The sequence below is a fragment of the Formica exsecta genome, unplaced genomic scaffold (genome assembly GCF_003651465.1).
Source record: "Formica exsecta isolate Colony F162 unplaced genomic scaffold, ASM365146v1 scaffold191, whole genome shotgun sequence".
Classification (NCBI taxonomy): Eukaryota; Metazoa; Arthropoda; class Insecta; order Hymenoptera; family Formicidae; genus Formica; species Formica exsecta.
The window spans coordinates 84,290-101,087 of NW_021849211.1; the positions used below are offsets into that span (position 1 = coordinate 84,290).

Consider the following 16,798-nt stretch of genomic DNA (forward strand, 5'->3'; position numbering starts at 1 on the left):
CTATCGATTTCCCGCTTTCTCTGGCAAAGTCAATGTTCCATCTGCCCGTATATACGGCAACCTGTTCTATCATAGATGCGGGGAATATGGGATTAGAATGAGAACCTGTTCATACTGTGACCTAGAATGTGGCATTTGGGATCATACTATTCCGACAAAAATCATTTTGAAAATCGCGGCGATTATGAGACATCGAATAATTTCATTATATCTTTCACTATGTTACCGAGTCTATAATAAAAATTATATTTAATTTTTTTTTGTTAAAAGATATAATATAAAAATAATATCCAAGATTCTCTTCTTTTGTGATTTATTTTATTTAATATTTAAAATTTAAAATTAATATTTAATATTTAAAATTAATATTAATATTCAAATTTAACTTGTCTATTTTATCTATTCTATCTATTCTTTTACATCTTAAGCTAAGAAATCCTTGTCATTATTATACAATAATAATATAAAATACGGACATTTCAATTAAAATAAAATAATCTATGATTAAAGTCACATTGTTTAAAGATTTGAATAATAAAAATAAATGTGATTCTAATCCTGAAATTTTTTATTATGCATAGAATTATTGGCAAGAAGATTTGTGACGCAATATGAATTTCTGCATTAATACAAAATAATACATACAAATAGTTTGACCATTTTTCATAATAACGCTTCAATTGCTTCAATATTTTGCGGAATATTGTATTTTCACTTTTGTAATATATCTTTTTTGTATCTTTTTTAATATTTATACATATAACCTGCATTGCGTGGAATTTCGTGCTATTTTCTCTCGATAATCCCGTTATCGTACTAATCAGACGAGCGTTTGTGTCATAAAATATGATTAAAAACTTCCTCTTTTAATATGCGCGTCACATCAAGTATCTATCGAAATTTAATTCATTGACGCTAAATGAAGATAATGGCGATATTATGAGTTTCCTGAAACATTCGATTGTACACTTTCCTCTAGTTATCAAAAATATAAAGTATAATAATATATTCTATGTATGTACGAAAATATATGGCGTTACGAGATGCGCTGAGGTTTTTTTTACAAGAATCATTAAAAATCTTTATATGATTCAGAAATTTATTAAGATATATATAAGTTACTATCATAATTGCATGATTTAATTCGATGAAAAAAATAAAACAATTTTTTATACTGAACTGAATATTCAGGAAGTTTGTCAAATAAGATAAAATGAAATTAAACAATTTTTCAATTTAAACTCGATTATAGTAAACATTCCATAAAATTTAATGAAAGCAACAATATAAATAAATTAAATTAAATGGAATATTATAAGTAATTGTCAAAATTATTAATATATTTAAAATAAACTTGTTAACAGAGATGGAATATACATGTACGAATAAAGTATCATATTTTAAAGATTTCCTTGAAGAATCTCTTAATATGAAATATTTAAGGAATAGAGAAGAATCATTATACATATCAGTTTATAAAATGATACATATGTATATCAATCTAAGATTTGAATGATTTAATATAATATTTAAATTATTTTGATAATATTAACTTATGTATTTATATAGTATATTAGCTTTGCAACAAGCAGCCTAAGGCGACTAACCAACTCGTAAATTGGGTTTCGCGTGAGGCAGCTTAACCATTAGTGCACGAATAATTAAATTGCTTTGTGAGAAAGCAGAATCGCGGAAAAATTTGGAGCAAAACCCTGATCTATTATTAAACGCAATTACCACGTAACGCCGCAAAACAATTATATAGGAGTGCAAAGTCAATCTCTTTCTTCCATATAATATTCAAATATTGCATCCGACGTTTTTACAGACGTTACAATAGCGCTTAAATTAAGTCTTTACAGTTTTAATTATTCGTTATGATTGAAAACAATAAAGGATATATTTTTAGATAAAACAAGTGCACGATATTGTATTTGCATCTTGCATTTATAATAATATTATATCAATTTTTTTCTTTTTAATACAAGAATTTAATGGAACAGTCTCTATTCCTTTTTTCAAATTTTTAATTTTGATATGAAATATTTTAGTAATTTCTTTATTTAAGTAGCCAGAAACAACTTTTTATTTTTAAATTTTTAAACGTTTTCTAAAACTATTAAAGCGACCTTTTTCGTGTGAAAAAAATTGAATCCAGCTTAGAAACAAAAATTTATCGAGAAAAAGTAGGGTGAGCAACTTAACCTGTGTAACAATTTTCGATTTTTGTCATGTAATACTTCTCTCAATCTTTTTAATTGCTTCATAAAACCTAACATGAAGTTAAGCTACTATTGTTGTTGCAAGCATTTTTATTGGCATCATTAGAGTAACTGAATCTCTGCCTTGTAACACTCCTAAAGCGAATACAAGGACCGTCATACAATATCCTACAAACGCATCTGTTTAAAATAATCAAAATTAAAAACGTTTGTGTAATCGCATAAAGGATTATATTCAATAATAATCTATACATAAGATCGATCAATTCGATTATTTAACAATTCTGATAATTTCTTTCAATAGAAATGGTAGTATTGCGTCTGCGATAAAATAGAGTTTCCAGCTACCTCTAAGGTCAATTAACATTCAATCGACCTGTGCAATTCGATTATATCCTGCAAATCGTTTCTTTTAAGACTGGATTCTTTCATAAAAGGAGTAAAAAAGAGAAAGAGGGCAAGAGAGAAAGACAATTTATCTTTAGTTTAAATGTCCTTACAGATTTAAATTAAATGAACATAAAAAATCAATAATATCTTGCATTAGAAATGTAATATTATTAATATAATACTATCATGCGTCATATATTAAAAACCGTATTATTAATATCCCCATAAAATGTAGTATTATTAACATAACAATGCAGAGTGATGTTTTTATAATCAAAATAAAGATTCTTGTTCGTTTATACAATGCAGAAATATGAATACTTTAAATTATATTATTATAAAACTAATTATAGCAATCTAAACATTGTCGATTTTAAATATATTATTACCATTATGAAATAATAATTCTAAATTTATCGATGCACGGATTTTAGAATATGTAACAATATATATTGGGTTGAACGAAAAGTTCGTGCCGTTTTTTCGGTCTTTATCTCTTAGTAAAAAACGGAACGAACTTTCTGTTCAACCCAAAAGTTCCATAGGTTTTCGAATAATCGTCAATAACCGAAGAAACACTTTTCGGTACATTTGAAATTGGTTAGTAACTGGTTTATTTCAAAACCTATATTAAATTATCTTTCAAATGAGATCAAAGTTATTGTAGTTCGTTCCATAGGTTTTCGAATAACCCTCAATAGCCGAAAAAACACTTCGGTACATTTGAAATTGGTTACAAACTGGTTTATTTCAAAACCTATGGAACGAACTACAATCATTTCGATCTCATTTGAAAGATAATTTAATACCGAACAAAAAGTTTCCTATAAACATAGGTCGAAAAATGCTTCCTTAAAAAGTTAGCACCCAAAAACCTCTGAACTCACAATTTTTTTTTACATTTTTACAAATATCAGGGAAAATATGCGTCTTTTAACAAAAAGTACCGAAACAATTTGAAGAAAAAGTTGATCGTGAGATCAAAGTTATTGTATTGGGTTGAACGGAAAGTTCGTGCCTTTTTTTCGGTCTTCATCTCTTATTGTTAGTAAAAAACGGAATAAACTTTCCGTTCAACCTAATATATATATTTCCGTATATTTTTGATTAAAAAAAATAAACATACTATAGAGATGGTATCAAATCATAATTATTATCATAATTTATAATTTATAACATTTAAAACTGTGCGAATATTACTCTTATAGATGACTTTTCTATTTTATGTTTCTTTTGTAATTTATAATGATTATAGACGATACGTTAAGAAAAAAAAACTCTTACGGATTTGTCGCCCAAGTTGCGAACTCGGCACGTGAGGTATGCTGCTTTTCCAACCAGAGCCGTCACGTTAGTATTCTGCGAGAAGTCGAAGGTGGGTTCCGGTTTCGCTTTCAGTCCGGAAGAATGATCCAGCAATTGTTGTCGTGGTCTGGTTTGAATCGCGTGTCTGTCCATGTTATCTATCGTCCGATCTCCTAGACTCAGCGTATCTGAAACGAAGAGAAATTCGCTGATTGAGTATTCAAAAGTTACAACACACGTCGAGTGATCAATATTAATTAAAGTCTACTACAACGCATTACATATAGATTTTACATATTATTCTCTTATTAATTAATTTTTACGTATAATGTTTGATAAAGAGAGTTTAAAGCTGCTATTGCATCAAAATTGCTAACAAATTTTATTTAAATTTCTTATTATTGTTTTAAATAAAAGACATGAAATTGTGACTGACATTTGCAACTGACATTTTCAACTTTATAGAATTTCAATTTGTACTAGAATACATGAATAGAACATTTTATCTATATCTTTTAATTCACGACTGATAAATCAGCTTTTAAAACCAGACAAGCGATTAGTGATATTTCGGGTTAATTGAAATCTCCAATAGCAGCTATTAAATGCACGAGCGAGGAATAACGAGCGAGGAAGTTCTGAAACGCCAATGTCCGCAAACGTTTACAACTCTTTGAAAAATACGCAATATTCTCGACAGCGTTTTTCCTAGAATTATTCGCTCCAAGTTTCAATAAAAACGATCAGATTTTTTTGTAACTTGAAAATAGATTTTTTATCAATTCTCCCTCTATTTCAATACTCGGAGAAGCTAAACGCAGGTAGCGACAGTTTGATACGCAAGCGACGATTCTAGTATTCCTCGAAATAGAGAACGATTGGCGTTTCACTCGACAAATCGAGGCTATTGATTTCGTCTATTCACTCGTGCCGCATTCGCCACTATCGCATGCATTTGTATCATTTCTTGCATGATACTCTCACGCGCGCACAATAATTTTTGTTATCTTTTACTGTAACTCTCGTACGGAGGCTTCATTACAGTGAAAGCTTTAGATTTCTGTGAGCATTTGCACCATAGTCGACTTAGGGGCGAATCTATAGGAAAGCTAATGACAGTTGAACTTTAAATGTCTCTAATTGTCGATAGATACAGTATTGTGAGATAAAGCCTGATAACAAAATATAATTATTTATTAGATTCTTTTCTGATCTATTTATAACAAATAATTTTAACAATATGCGTAATGAATAACCGTTGAGTTCTATTACGCATTATATCAAATAGAATGAAATATATTTATTTTAACAATTTTTTTGTTTACATATATGTTTGTGTTAAAACCTCCAAAGATTTTTAATTTTGTCAAAAGTCATCATCTGCGCTGAATACGCTTTTGCCCGTTTCAGCCTGTAATGTTGATAAAATGAAATTGTTATATACAAGACATTTTTTCCTCTATTTTTCTTTTTCGGTTTGTTCAATCTCTTCTCTGTGCTCCCTTTCTCTATTCCGGATGTATTTTTCCCCTCCTTCCTCTCTCTTTCTCTCTCTCTCCCTCTCTCTTCGTTATAATTAAAAAAATTACTTTAACCACAAAATTGCGAGAGCAAAGTGGATTGTCATTATTCGCATGTATTTACGTTAAAAAAGGTAACGAGTATTTTAATAAGGACACATGTGAAGGTGAGGTGCATCGATGAACAACTTTTGTTCCAGCCAACTGCGGACCATCGATTTTCGAATCGCATATAAATATCAATTTATGGAAAGCAACTGCATGACAACAACATAAATATCGTTAAAGTGCAACGAAATGAAATAATCTAATTGTATCGAAAAATGGAAATGGCGTGTTTTATAAAGCAAAGAGATTGATAATTTGCATTAACTAATGTAATTTTATTAAGTAAAAATTTAATAAAAAATACATCACGCGTAATTTTAATGATATAGTTTTTTTGTTAATTACTTTGAGGAGAGACGCTCAAATATATCATAAATGAAATTTATTGCAAAGAAATGTATTATAACATATTTTTGTTTGACTATTTTATCCTTTATAGGACTTTACTAAGAATGTTACAAATATTAAAATAATATTCTCTTCTGTTTGACACTTTCTCCTGAAATTATAAAACATAATAGAACGTAACTATGTATAACAAGTGGTTTGAAATCCTGAGTGGTTGAGCTATTTACATCAAAAGTTCTAACGTTGATTCTAAGTAATATGTACATGTTAACTTTTAACTAGAGTTGTAAAAGTTACGAAAAGCACACACGCTGCGATATTTGAAGTAATGTAATTACAGTAGAAAGAGCAATGTATCAAAGTACACTTCAAATATTTGAAAAATGTATAAAAACAATAATTTTTATTTTTAACCATAATATAATTAATGAAACGCAATTAATTATTGAGAAAATTTAATGGCATTATTCAAGACCCGTGTAGTTGTGTGTTGAGATGCTGCAAAATGGTCTGCAGCACTCGTGCACTTTGTGCACTGCGAGTTGTTGAGTTAGAAATGCACTCAGGAACGGTCGATATATGTTTCGAAGTAGCAGAAGTGTTTGCTTAGTGTTTGAAACTAACTCTGCTGCATATTCCGGATTTAATGGCAAAAGATATATCTTGTACTGTCGTACAAACTCCATATTTAAAGCATTTTAACTAATTGTTTCTTTCTCACATTTCGGCTTTATACTAACTATAATATGTTTTAATTTGTATGTCAAATATCCATATCTTTTAATTATAACAAAATAATCAACTAAATAAATAGTGGCCATTAAATCCTGAATATTTTATCTTTACGTATCTCTTCGTATATTCTTGGTATTTTATTTTATCCTATTATAATAAAGAAGTAATAAATTCAAAAGAAATTTCTTAAACAAAATAAGTCCTCAGTATTTAAAATATAAAATAATTGAAAACGAGGATTCTGAAATAATTCACGATTAACTACCTTTTTACTCAGTGTATAGATAGTAGAGATGAGTAGCTTTAACAGCCAAATACGTTCAAAGTATCTATAGTTTAGTAATCAGAGAACTGTAATAGCTGCGGGATGTAGCTATAGCCGGAGGAAGATTGGATGGAATTAGATTAGATCAGAGCTCATTACGCTTTAGCTTAAGAGTGAATTAGGTAGAGAATGGGTAAAGGACTCTACTTCCGGCCAAGATAAATTCTTCTTCCTCATTGTTTTTCCTATGATACATCACGTGGATGATAATGACACTGCCATCTTGAAGACAATGGCGATGAGCCACAATGTAGTAGTATCTTGTCTCTCGGAACACTGAGTGCTGAACTTTAAGACGTCAACATAGCTCTTCAGCTTTGGCATCCTCGCAATATCTGATACACAATATAGACGATAGCAAAAGTAGCACGTTTCTTCGTATGTATGGCTTCTTCGATTTTGGCATGAATCTCTTCTTCTGTAACTTCGATCATCATTTTTCATATCTTTTTTTCATACCCAAAAAAATATTATTTTTAATATCTTTGTAACAAGTTATAAAATAAAAGCATAAAACTTGTTTTAAATATAAAAAGTATAAAAGATAAGACTTCATTATCTGCATAAATTTTTAAAACTTTATATGTAAGAAAAATATTTTACATTTTTAGTTGTTTATAAGTCTAACTCAAAGAGAAAATTATAAAAATAATAAACATTTCTCTGTGTTCAGTCTTTAGTATTTATTATCATGATAGAACATGTGCATGCATTTTATAAACGAGCGAGATAATTGCGCTCCTTGTTTATTTCGACTTCAACGATAAAATTGTTGAAGCTTTGTTTCTCGTGAGACAACAAAGGAGAGTAAGTCGAGTTGTTAGTTTGATGTCAACGCACTCAAATGGAAACGGTAGATTGTAACCTCCCTAATTAACGCGGACGTATCGTAACAAGCGAGCAAAAGCTGATAGTCTGCGTGGAAAACTTTGCACTTCATTAGCTTTCCACTGTGATACGCCTCAGGTGCAGTACAGTCTCATGCTTTTAAAGCTTTAACAATGTGATATCCGTAGAGAAATGTATGTATGTGTATGTGTGTACTAGTATTAGTAGATGCTTGCTCGAATCTCGATATACGAAGACAGCAATGATGATATAGAACAGACGAGTTCTGTGGGAAAAGCCAAAGAGAGGGACTCCCCGGAGTGCATGGAAAAGCTCGCTATAAGCTCTCTTCGGTCTTAGTTGCCGCTACAAAATTAATTAAAGCAAGTGCTCGCTCAGGCGAGGATGCGAGATATCAAGAAATGTCTTTTTGTTGGTCGTACGGTGGTTAATCCGTATCATTTTGTGGAAGATAATGAACGGCGGGTATTTCCTTAGATATGTCACTTAAGATTGAGCGAAAAGATTATTAAGATAAATATTAAATTATATGCGTCACACGTAAAGCTAAAACGTTGTTGGGTGTTTATATCTTGTTCGTCACCAGTGTGGCATTGCGTGGCATGCTAATTTAGTATAGTTGCGGCTTGCGTGCATCTCGAAAAGTACACCGTGTTACAGACATTGCGGAACTCTTGTTTGGCTTTGTTAATTTATCTGTTCTATATACAGTACGCGCGACAATTATTTTTATAAATAATTTGTTTAAATCTCCGTAACATATATTACTCATATTTCTAATGAGAATATTAAAACAGATATTAGATAGCCATTATTAGATAGTACAAGAGGTCATTAATATTTAGTTCTAGATGATTAATATTTTAAAATTTTAATTCTAAAATATTAATTCTCTAGATTATCAATACCAGAATGTGGAACTGAATATGGGGAATATGGAATATTAGAATTTTAAATTTTAGATAAAATATTTTTGTTAAAAATTATATATTCTGATAAAAATATTTCTGATAATATTTCTCATTATATTCTGATAAAATATTTTTGATAAAAATTATATATTCTTGTTATTTTGCGACTGTTACCTGTTTAATGAACGTGGAATGTCCTGCGGAAATATATAGATCTCTCGGAATGAAAGACAGCAGATTATATTCAATAGGAAGAAAAAACATTCCACAAAGTAAAATTATTCGCGAATAGATTTGTAATATAACTCGGGCAATTTTCATCGATTTATAGACGACTAGCCGTTCAGCAAATTGCGAACCATTCGTTTTCAGTGAGTTAAGGAAAAACTGGATTTGTCGGCGGGTTCATGTCGCTTCCTTTTTTTCAGAGCGACTCTCAGTAATTGCGTTCTCTGTCACTTTGACGTCATTTGACATGGATGGTTACTCGCGTTATTATGGTCGCACTCAAAATTATAGATTTCATTTATGATAGGTGCTATAGAATAAGTGCTTTAGTTGCAGTTATGTGGAAAAAAGCCACATGGATTCTACGATATTTGTAAAAAAATTTAGGTCCGTATTTTAACTCTGTTTTTCATTAATTGTGCTGCGTTAATTATATTTTACTGCTGCTACATTTGTGCTAATCTGTGTTTCAAACACAAAAAAAAAATTGTATTAATGATTTGTAAATTAAAATAACGGATTATTAACTTTTGTATATCATGTAATTTTTTGAGCCTTAAAGAATTTCAAGAACAATTGACGTTTATCGATTACATATATATTGTTGTATTTTATGTAACGTGAAAGAAATTTAATATCTCAAGAAAATCGCGATATAAAAGTAATATATCAATCGTGAAGAGAAATACCGGACAAGATTTCACAATGAATATAGATGGTTTTCCAGAAAAATCTCAAACAAAGTGAGAACGTTCCAAGGGTAGTTTTTCCTACAAAACTTGGACTTATAAAGATTTAACAAATATGGTTTTGCTCTCAATGCAAAAATGTTTACAATTTTTTTAAGAGATAGTATGCTGTACCGGACAATGAGCTTAAAAACTTCAGAAAGAAATAACATTCTCGTTTATAAGAGTTCTCAATTAGTTCCCTGTCAATTTTTGATATTGGATGTAACTTAGCGTGTTATTGCTTCAAGCCTCGTTCGTCATTCACGCGGTCAGTGGCGAATGCCGGAATTCATTACACCGGAAAATAGTTCGCGAAATGGCAGCCGCGAAAAAGAATGGCATATACAATGAGTTATCGACGCGAAAGTACCAATAGATATTGTAACAGCTGCGGCAGCCGCAGCCGTATCATAAAACGTCGATGATGGAGGAGGAATAACGATACCTCCGGCGGGCACATATTTCTAGCGTTACGATATATCGATCGTCACAAAATAATCTTCCCCATAGCGCTTTTCGCGTCTTTTTCCGGAGCATGTTGGACGGAAAATTACTTTTTCGCCGACTTATTCGATGCTAACTGCGCGTTGCCCGCACGTGACCCGAAGGATTTGCGCGCGAATCACATCAGAGCGACTCTCAGTAATTGCGTTCTCTGTCACTTTGACGTCATTTGACATGGATGGTTACTCGCGTTATTATGGTCGCACTCAAAATTATAGATTTCATTTATGATAGGTGCTATAGAATAAGTGCTTTAGTTGCAGTTATGTGGAAAAAAGCCACATGGATTCTACGATATTTGTAAAAAAATTTAGGTCCGTATTTTAACTCTGTTTTTCATTAATTGTGCTGCGTTAATTATATTTTACTGCTGCTACATTTGTGCTAATCTGTGTTTGAAACACAAAAAAAAATTGTATTAATGATTTGTAAATTAAAATAACGGATTATTAACTTTTGTATATCATGTAATTTTTTGAGCCTTAAAGAATTTCAAGAACAATTGACGTTTATCGATTACATATATATTGTTGTATTTTATGTAACGTGAAAGAAATTTAATATCTCAAGAAAATCGCGATATAAAAGTAATATATCAATCGTGAAGAGAAATACCGGACAAGATTTCACAATGAATATAGATGGTTTTCCAGAAAAATCTCAAACAAAGTGAGAACGTTCCAAGGGTAGTTTTTCCTACAAAACTTACTTATAAAGATTTAACAAATATGGTTTTGCTCTCAATGCAAAAATGTTTACAATTTTTTTAAGAGATAGTATGCTGTACCGGACAATGAGCTTAAAAACTTCAGAAAGAAATAACATTCTCGTTTATAAGAGTTCTCAATTAGTTCCCTGTCAATTTTTGATATTGGATGTAACTTAGCGTGTTATTGCTTCAAGCCTCGTTCGTCATTCACGCGGTCAGTGGCGAATGCCGGAATTCATTACACCGGAAAATAGTTCGCGAAATGGCAGCCGCGAAAAAGAATGGCATATACAATGAGTTATCGACGCGAAAGTACCAATAGATATTGTAACAGCTGCGGCAGCCGCAGCCGTATCATAAAACGTCGATGATGGAGGAGGAATAACGATACCTCCGGCGGGCACATATTTCTAGCGTTACGATATATCGATCGTCACAAAATAATCTTCCCCATAGCGCTTTTCGCGTCTTTTTCCGGAGCATGTTGGACGGAAAATTACTTTTTCGCCGACTTATTCGATGCTAACTGCGCGTTGCCCGCACGTGACCCGAAGGATTTGCGCGCGAATCACATCGGTGCTCTGGATTAAGGTATTTAAATGAACATAAGATCGCAGCTGTCTTTGCGTTGCAATTTCCTGATAGTGAAAGAAAGAGAGAAAGAGAGTGAAAAATAAGGGTGAGGGGGATTCCAGACGGGCGCTGCACCCAGCGATCTGAATATTTAGATCGCTCTAGGGCATCGGGCGAATGACCCTCGCAATAGTGAGAGAAGATCGTTTTCCGCCTCCGTGGAAGTGGACGGTAAAAGTTACGATCTTATTTCGAGCTCATCGCAATTTGTACTCAGGGCTCCTCGCCTTTACGGTTCGACCCCGTAACTGCGACCCGACGAACCGAACGAAAGAGCTGGGAATTTTTCTACGGTCACGGTAATAGAATATTCAAATCTAATCGCGCTTTTGCGCTGGCATTTCTCTTTGTATATAACGAGAGTACATTAATTTACTTTCAATATTTTTTTCACAGGATTATGTATTCAAACATTATCTTGAATTCCATTATTATTTTACACGTTACATTTTGAGTCTGTCTGGGATCACGACTCAATCAGAAGCTCACTTTAGGATATCGCGCATTATTTACCTTGTTCGTAAAAGTGCCCTCCGGTCGGATATGCATCACTGTATAGTAAACGAGATTGGACATTTTTCACTCTCTACATGCGAAGAATTATTGGTGCGCGAAACTTGTCCGTGTCGCATGACCGAATTTGTAAAAGCACGCGCTTTACAGTGAATTACGCATTTGTTGCAAAGTTCTCGTTTTCGTAAAATTTATTCATAAGTTGAAAAAAATAAAATATATGGCATAATTTTCATAGAAATATTCTACATTCAAACTGTAGAACGCGCGCGAGTTATTTGAGCAACATTTCATGCATTATTTTGCGACGTCTTGTAACGCGCGATTGTTTCATTCTTTCTGAACGTACACGAAATCTTGTTTAGAGGCATCGAAATTGTTTGCAGAATTTAATAAAATCCCACGCGAAAACCCGCGATACGTTGCCAAGATTTACGACCACCGGAACGCGCACTGTGCGTGCCGTTTCGCGGAAATAACGGAAACGTCGAAACGTAATTTCATTCCAGCGGTATGTGTGTTTGTGTGTGTGTGTGTGTGTGTGTGTGTGTGTGTGTGTGTGTGTGTGTGTGTGTGTGTGTGTGTGTGTGTGTGCTATTATTTCCTAAATTATGCATCAGTGATGCGCGAGTGCTTAAGAAGAAAGGATGGGGGCAAAATATGCAAATTTAAAATAAATCGACAACCCGAGAAGCTCGAAGCTCGAGCGTTCTTTAACGGTCACTCTCGAACGGCTTGTACCTTCGATAAGTAAGTCAGATAAAATCCCATGGTTTCCTTATCTTTAAACTGGCCGTGTAATTTAATCACACCGGCGCGCAGTCGCGTGACTCCCGCATCACGGATTTGTCTTCCATGAGAGTCATTGCGTCGGTGCCCGATGTTATGTGCCCGCGCGAGAGACGCGTTATTTTTTCACATTGCCCGAGATTGCACGGAAATAAATCGCGCCCGCTCGTACGCGCGCCGCGAGCATAACTTTTGCGTGTAGTAACGAGCGACGTAAATGATTTGTGGGTAGGTACGAAAGCGGAATAAAACGGGGCGCCCGCCGCTGATACTATAGCGTGCGAAATGCGCAAGCTACACTTTTTTTTTTAATAACGAAATTAGATGGAACTAGATGATACTTCTGAATCCGAGAAGAGCGGAAATTTGAAATGTGTGTGTGCTACGTACCATATGAAAATTTATCTGATAAAGCAAGGCATTTTTATCCCTAGAAAAATACGCAAATCTGTATATCTTTACACATTTTCTTAAAAAATTGTATTCTGTTAAATACTGCGAAAATCGTTTGTAGTTGGAAATAACGCCAACACATAGCATATGAGAAGTTACCTCAACAAAGCAAAATGTTTTTATAAAGCACAAATATATATAGATATTGTATAAAAAGTTTTATTTTGTTAAATAAAAATTTATCTAAATTCAAAATAGTATATAGTGTACGGTAAAAGTTTATTTAATAAAACAAAGCATTTTTCTATCTAAACACAAATATATATTTTTGCATTCTATAAAAATGGGATTGTTAGTCAATAATTGGATTTTATTCAATAATATGTACAATTATCATTGTTTCTTAATTTTTTATTTTACCCAATTAGATCTTATTTTTATGCTTTCCATAGAAGTAAAAGAATATGAATTTATTTCTTTATATTATTTTTTTATTATAATTTTTATTATACGTATATGTAAACACAGCTTACATATATTTAAATCACGTAGAATATATAATAAAATTCAATTTTAGATTAATGAAATCTTAAGTATTTATTGTAAATTTTGTTTTAAATTATCATTGATTTCAACATATACATATTTGAATTACATATTTGTGCGTGACACATATAATATTAAATTAGATTTTGCTTTAATAATAAATGCCAGTTTTTGCTTTGATAATAAATACAATTTTCGTACCTCTCCCAGTTATTTTAGACATACATATAATATAGCACGACCCATATAAATGTAATATATTTAATTTAAAGTTAAATCTTACCGAGGAGGGGGATCGCTTTGTTTTCCATTCAGAAAGAAAGATTCAGAAGCTTGTAATTATAATATTATGAAAGTTGCAGTAATCATACAGAAAGGTTGCTTTGAAAATGCAAAGTAGATATTATTATGCTTATTATATACGTATATTATGCGTGTTTCTAATTCGTCCAGCTGTCTCGTTAATGCCGCTGTGCGCCCGACATTTCCCCTCAAATATCTCTAGCCATGACATCGCAAGTGCGTTTTGCATTTGCCGAATTTGTAGTTTGTGTCGGTTTTTTCGAGATTACTCGCCCTCGTTGCTCGTGTCGCGCATTGCATCCAATGCATCGTCGCGTAAAATTTCCTCGCTAAAAACTGCACGAATTTACGGTAGGGCATTACGATATTTAAATGCGAGTTCTAGAAAAGTATTTTGAACTGCAAGAGTCTCGGAATATTTTCACATCCACTCATAAATTTAAACGATTATGATTTTTATTACATGAAAACCTGAATAGAAGAGGACAGTATTTCGTAGAATCGAGAGATTGTATAAAATGATTCGATGCTACAGCATAACGAATATATTTTATATGTAAAAAGTAAATTAATCAGCGTAAATTAAAATAAATCCGTTTTGCAATAAATTATAATGTTCTCTGCTTATCGCTTGATTTTCCGCCCGTCGCGTAAAATAATCCAGTATCACGCATTAAAATAAAACATGTATACAAAAATACAAACACACACACACACACACACACACACATATATATATATATATATATACATATATATATGGCTATGTCTCTTAATGTTTAAAGTTTAGAATATTACAAATTAACAAAATTTTTTATTTAAATATTTATATAAAAAGATGAGTATTAGTATTACTAGGTAATAATTATTTTTAAAATACTGGTAAATGCCAATATTAATGGTAACATAACATACAAGACTTTTATTATATCTTGTATAAAGTATTAGGTGTTTTTATTTTTATACAAAAATAAAAGCAAGTGAGAGAAAATAAGAACAAATAATTTTCGATATCAAAGCTTGAGCACTAGATATTGGTGGAATATTTAGGTAAAGACTCGTTCAGATAACAAAGGCAAGAAACGACTTTTTTCTATTAGTAAAGAAATACTGTACTTTTAATTTAATTGTTTGTATCTACATACTTAATAATACTGATAACGAGTCATTCTATCGCCACTAACTACAACGCAAAAGAGGAATCTTAAGTGCGCAAAAAATTAAATTTATTGACGTATAAATCTCGCAGTAACGCCCCTCATTATAACCGCTAATGATCTCAAATCAGACGATTTCGCTTTTTTCTTCACTCTTCAGAATATCTTTCCTAACTTTCCTCACTTATTACGTACGAAAGAAAAATAAGGATGTTACGCCCTCGCGGGACAACAGAGTGGTAGAACCAATTAATTAAAAACATGTAGACCCACTACACGGAGCTCGAAATCTCCTGGCTATGCGACGTATCAAATGTAGGACGAGCAAGTCGCATTGCGAAATAATGACAGTCATGATTCCGCATGTTTATCGTCTACTGTCACGTGACGCGGAAATGCAACAAAACTCCAGGAACTGCGTTTAAAGTAGGCGAAAGCACTCGCACTTGGTCTCGTAATTAAAACAGGGAGCGGAGCTGGGGAAACTTAACGTTTCCTTCCTTTCGAAGATTCGCAAATAACAATAAGGTGCCCCCGAATCTTGCGCAATTTAGTTTAAATTACGTTTTGCATCGTGTGCGTGATGTTATTTGCGAATTGCATGCGAGAGGTAGACGAACTGGTAGAGAGGGGGATTGAAATAAAATGCTTTATTTGCATAACGCAGTAATATAATAACGAATCTCGTTACAACAATTTCTGAATCTAAATTTAAGTTGATTGTACTGATATTTGGATTGCATTGAATTTTCGCTACATTAATGTAGATATTAACCAGAGTTTTATTATATGTACTCACGAGAACAAACTCGATAAAAATATTTTCAACGAGATATGTACGATAATGAAATAACGGATGATTTATGTAGGTGTAGTTCAACAGTCCCATGTATAATTAATTGCGAGTGTATTAAATCATTGCAAAATATATTTTCTTTGTAATTCTGTAATATAATGAATTTTACATACGGACACGAGTTTCTATTGCAACATTACAAAATACTCTTTTATCTTCTCAGCGTCTGTTTGGAATAAAAACATAATTAATTATCATGTAATGGACGGAACGCAGCTCGTTAATAAAACCTCTGTGTTCTATGATCAGCAAAACTTGCTCATGAAAAATTGCAAAGCACACGCGAATAGCAGTTAAGAAAAGAAAATAAGAAAACAATGTTTAATGATGATCCTAAACTACGTCGGTTGGTTTTTCAAGATTAAAAAAAATTAAGAACTCCGGAATAATTCTCTCCTTCTTTTTTTTCACTTAGGTAGGTTTATCTCGTGACCATTTGGCATTTCCGTGTATTCTCGCTGTATAATATCGCCCCATCATCTCTTCTATAATATCGAGTCAATTGAGCGCGATTCGAGCCGTCCAAGCGACTAACAGTGTTACTTTTGGAATGAACTTTGCTGGCAGGTGCGCCGTCAATCTCGAGAATTTACCTGCTAGACTCCATCCTAGAATCATTTTATTCCTCTTTCGCACGCGCTCGAAAAGTATGATGAACCTTGAAATAACTTCTCGCAATAATAAAACGAGAGGGAGAGAGCGAAGAAGAGGGAAAGAGAGAAA

General features: G+C 32.4%; 1 protein-coding gene across 2 annotated transcripts in view; it reads right to left on the reverse strand.

Moving 5' to 3' along the window:
- Window positions 1-16,798, reverse strand: part of LOC115233782 (cell adhesion molecule 3-like) — a 44,199-nt gene that overhangs the window by 11,225 nt on the left and 16,176 nt on the right. For both annotated transcript variants that reach the window (XM_029804363.1, XM_029804364.1), the window contains one exon: window positions 3,897-4,105. In XM_029804363.1, the coding sequence (XP_029660223.1) occupies window positions 3,897-4,105 (209 nt within the window). The remainder of the gene's footprint in view (window positions 1-3,896; window positions 4,106-16,798) is intronic.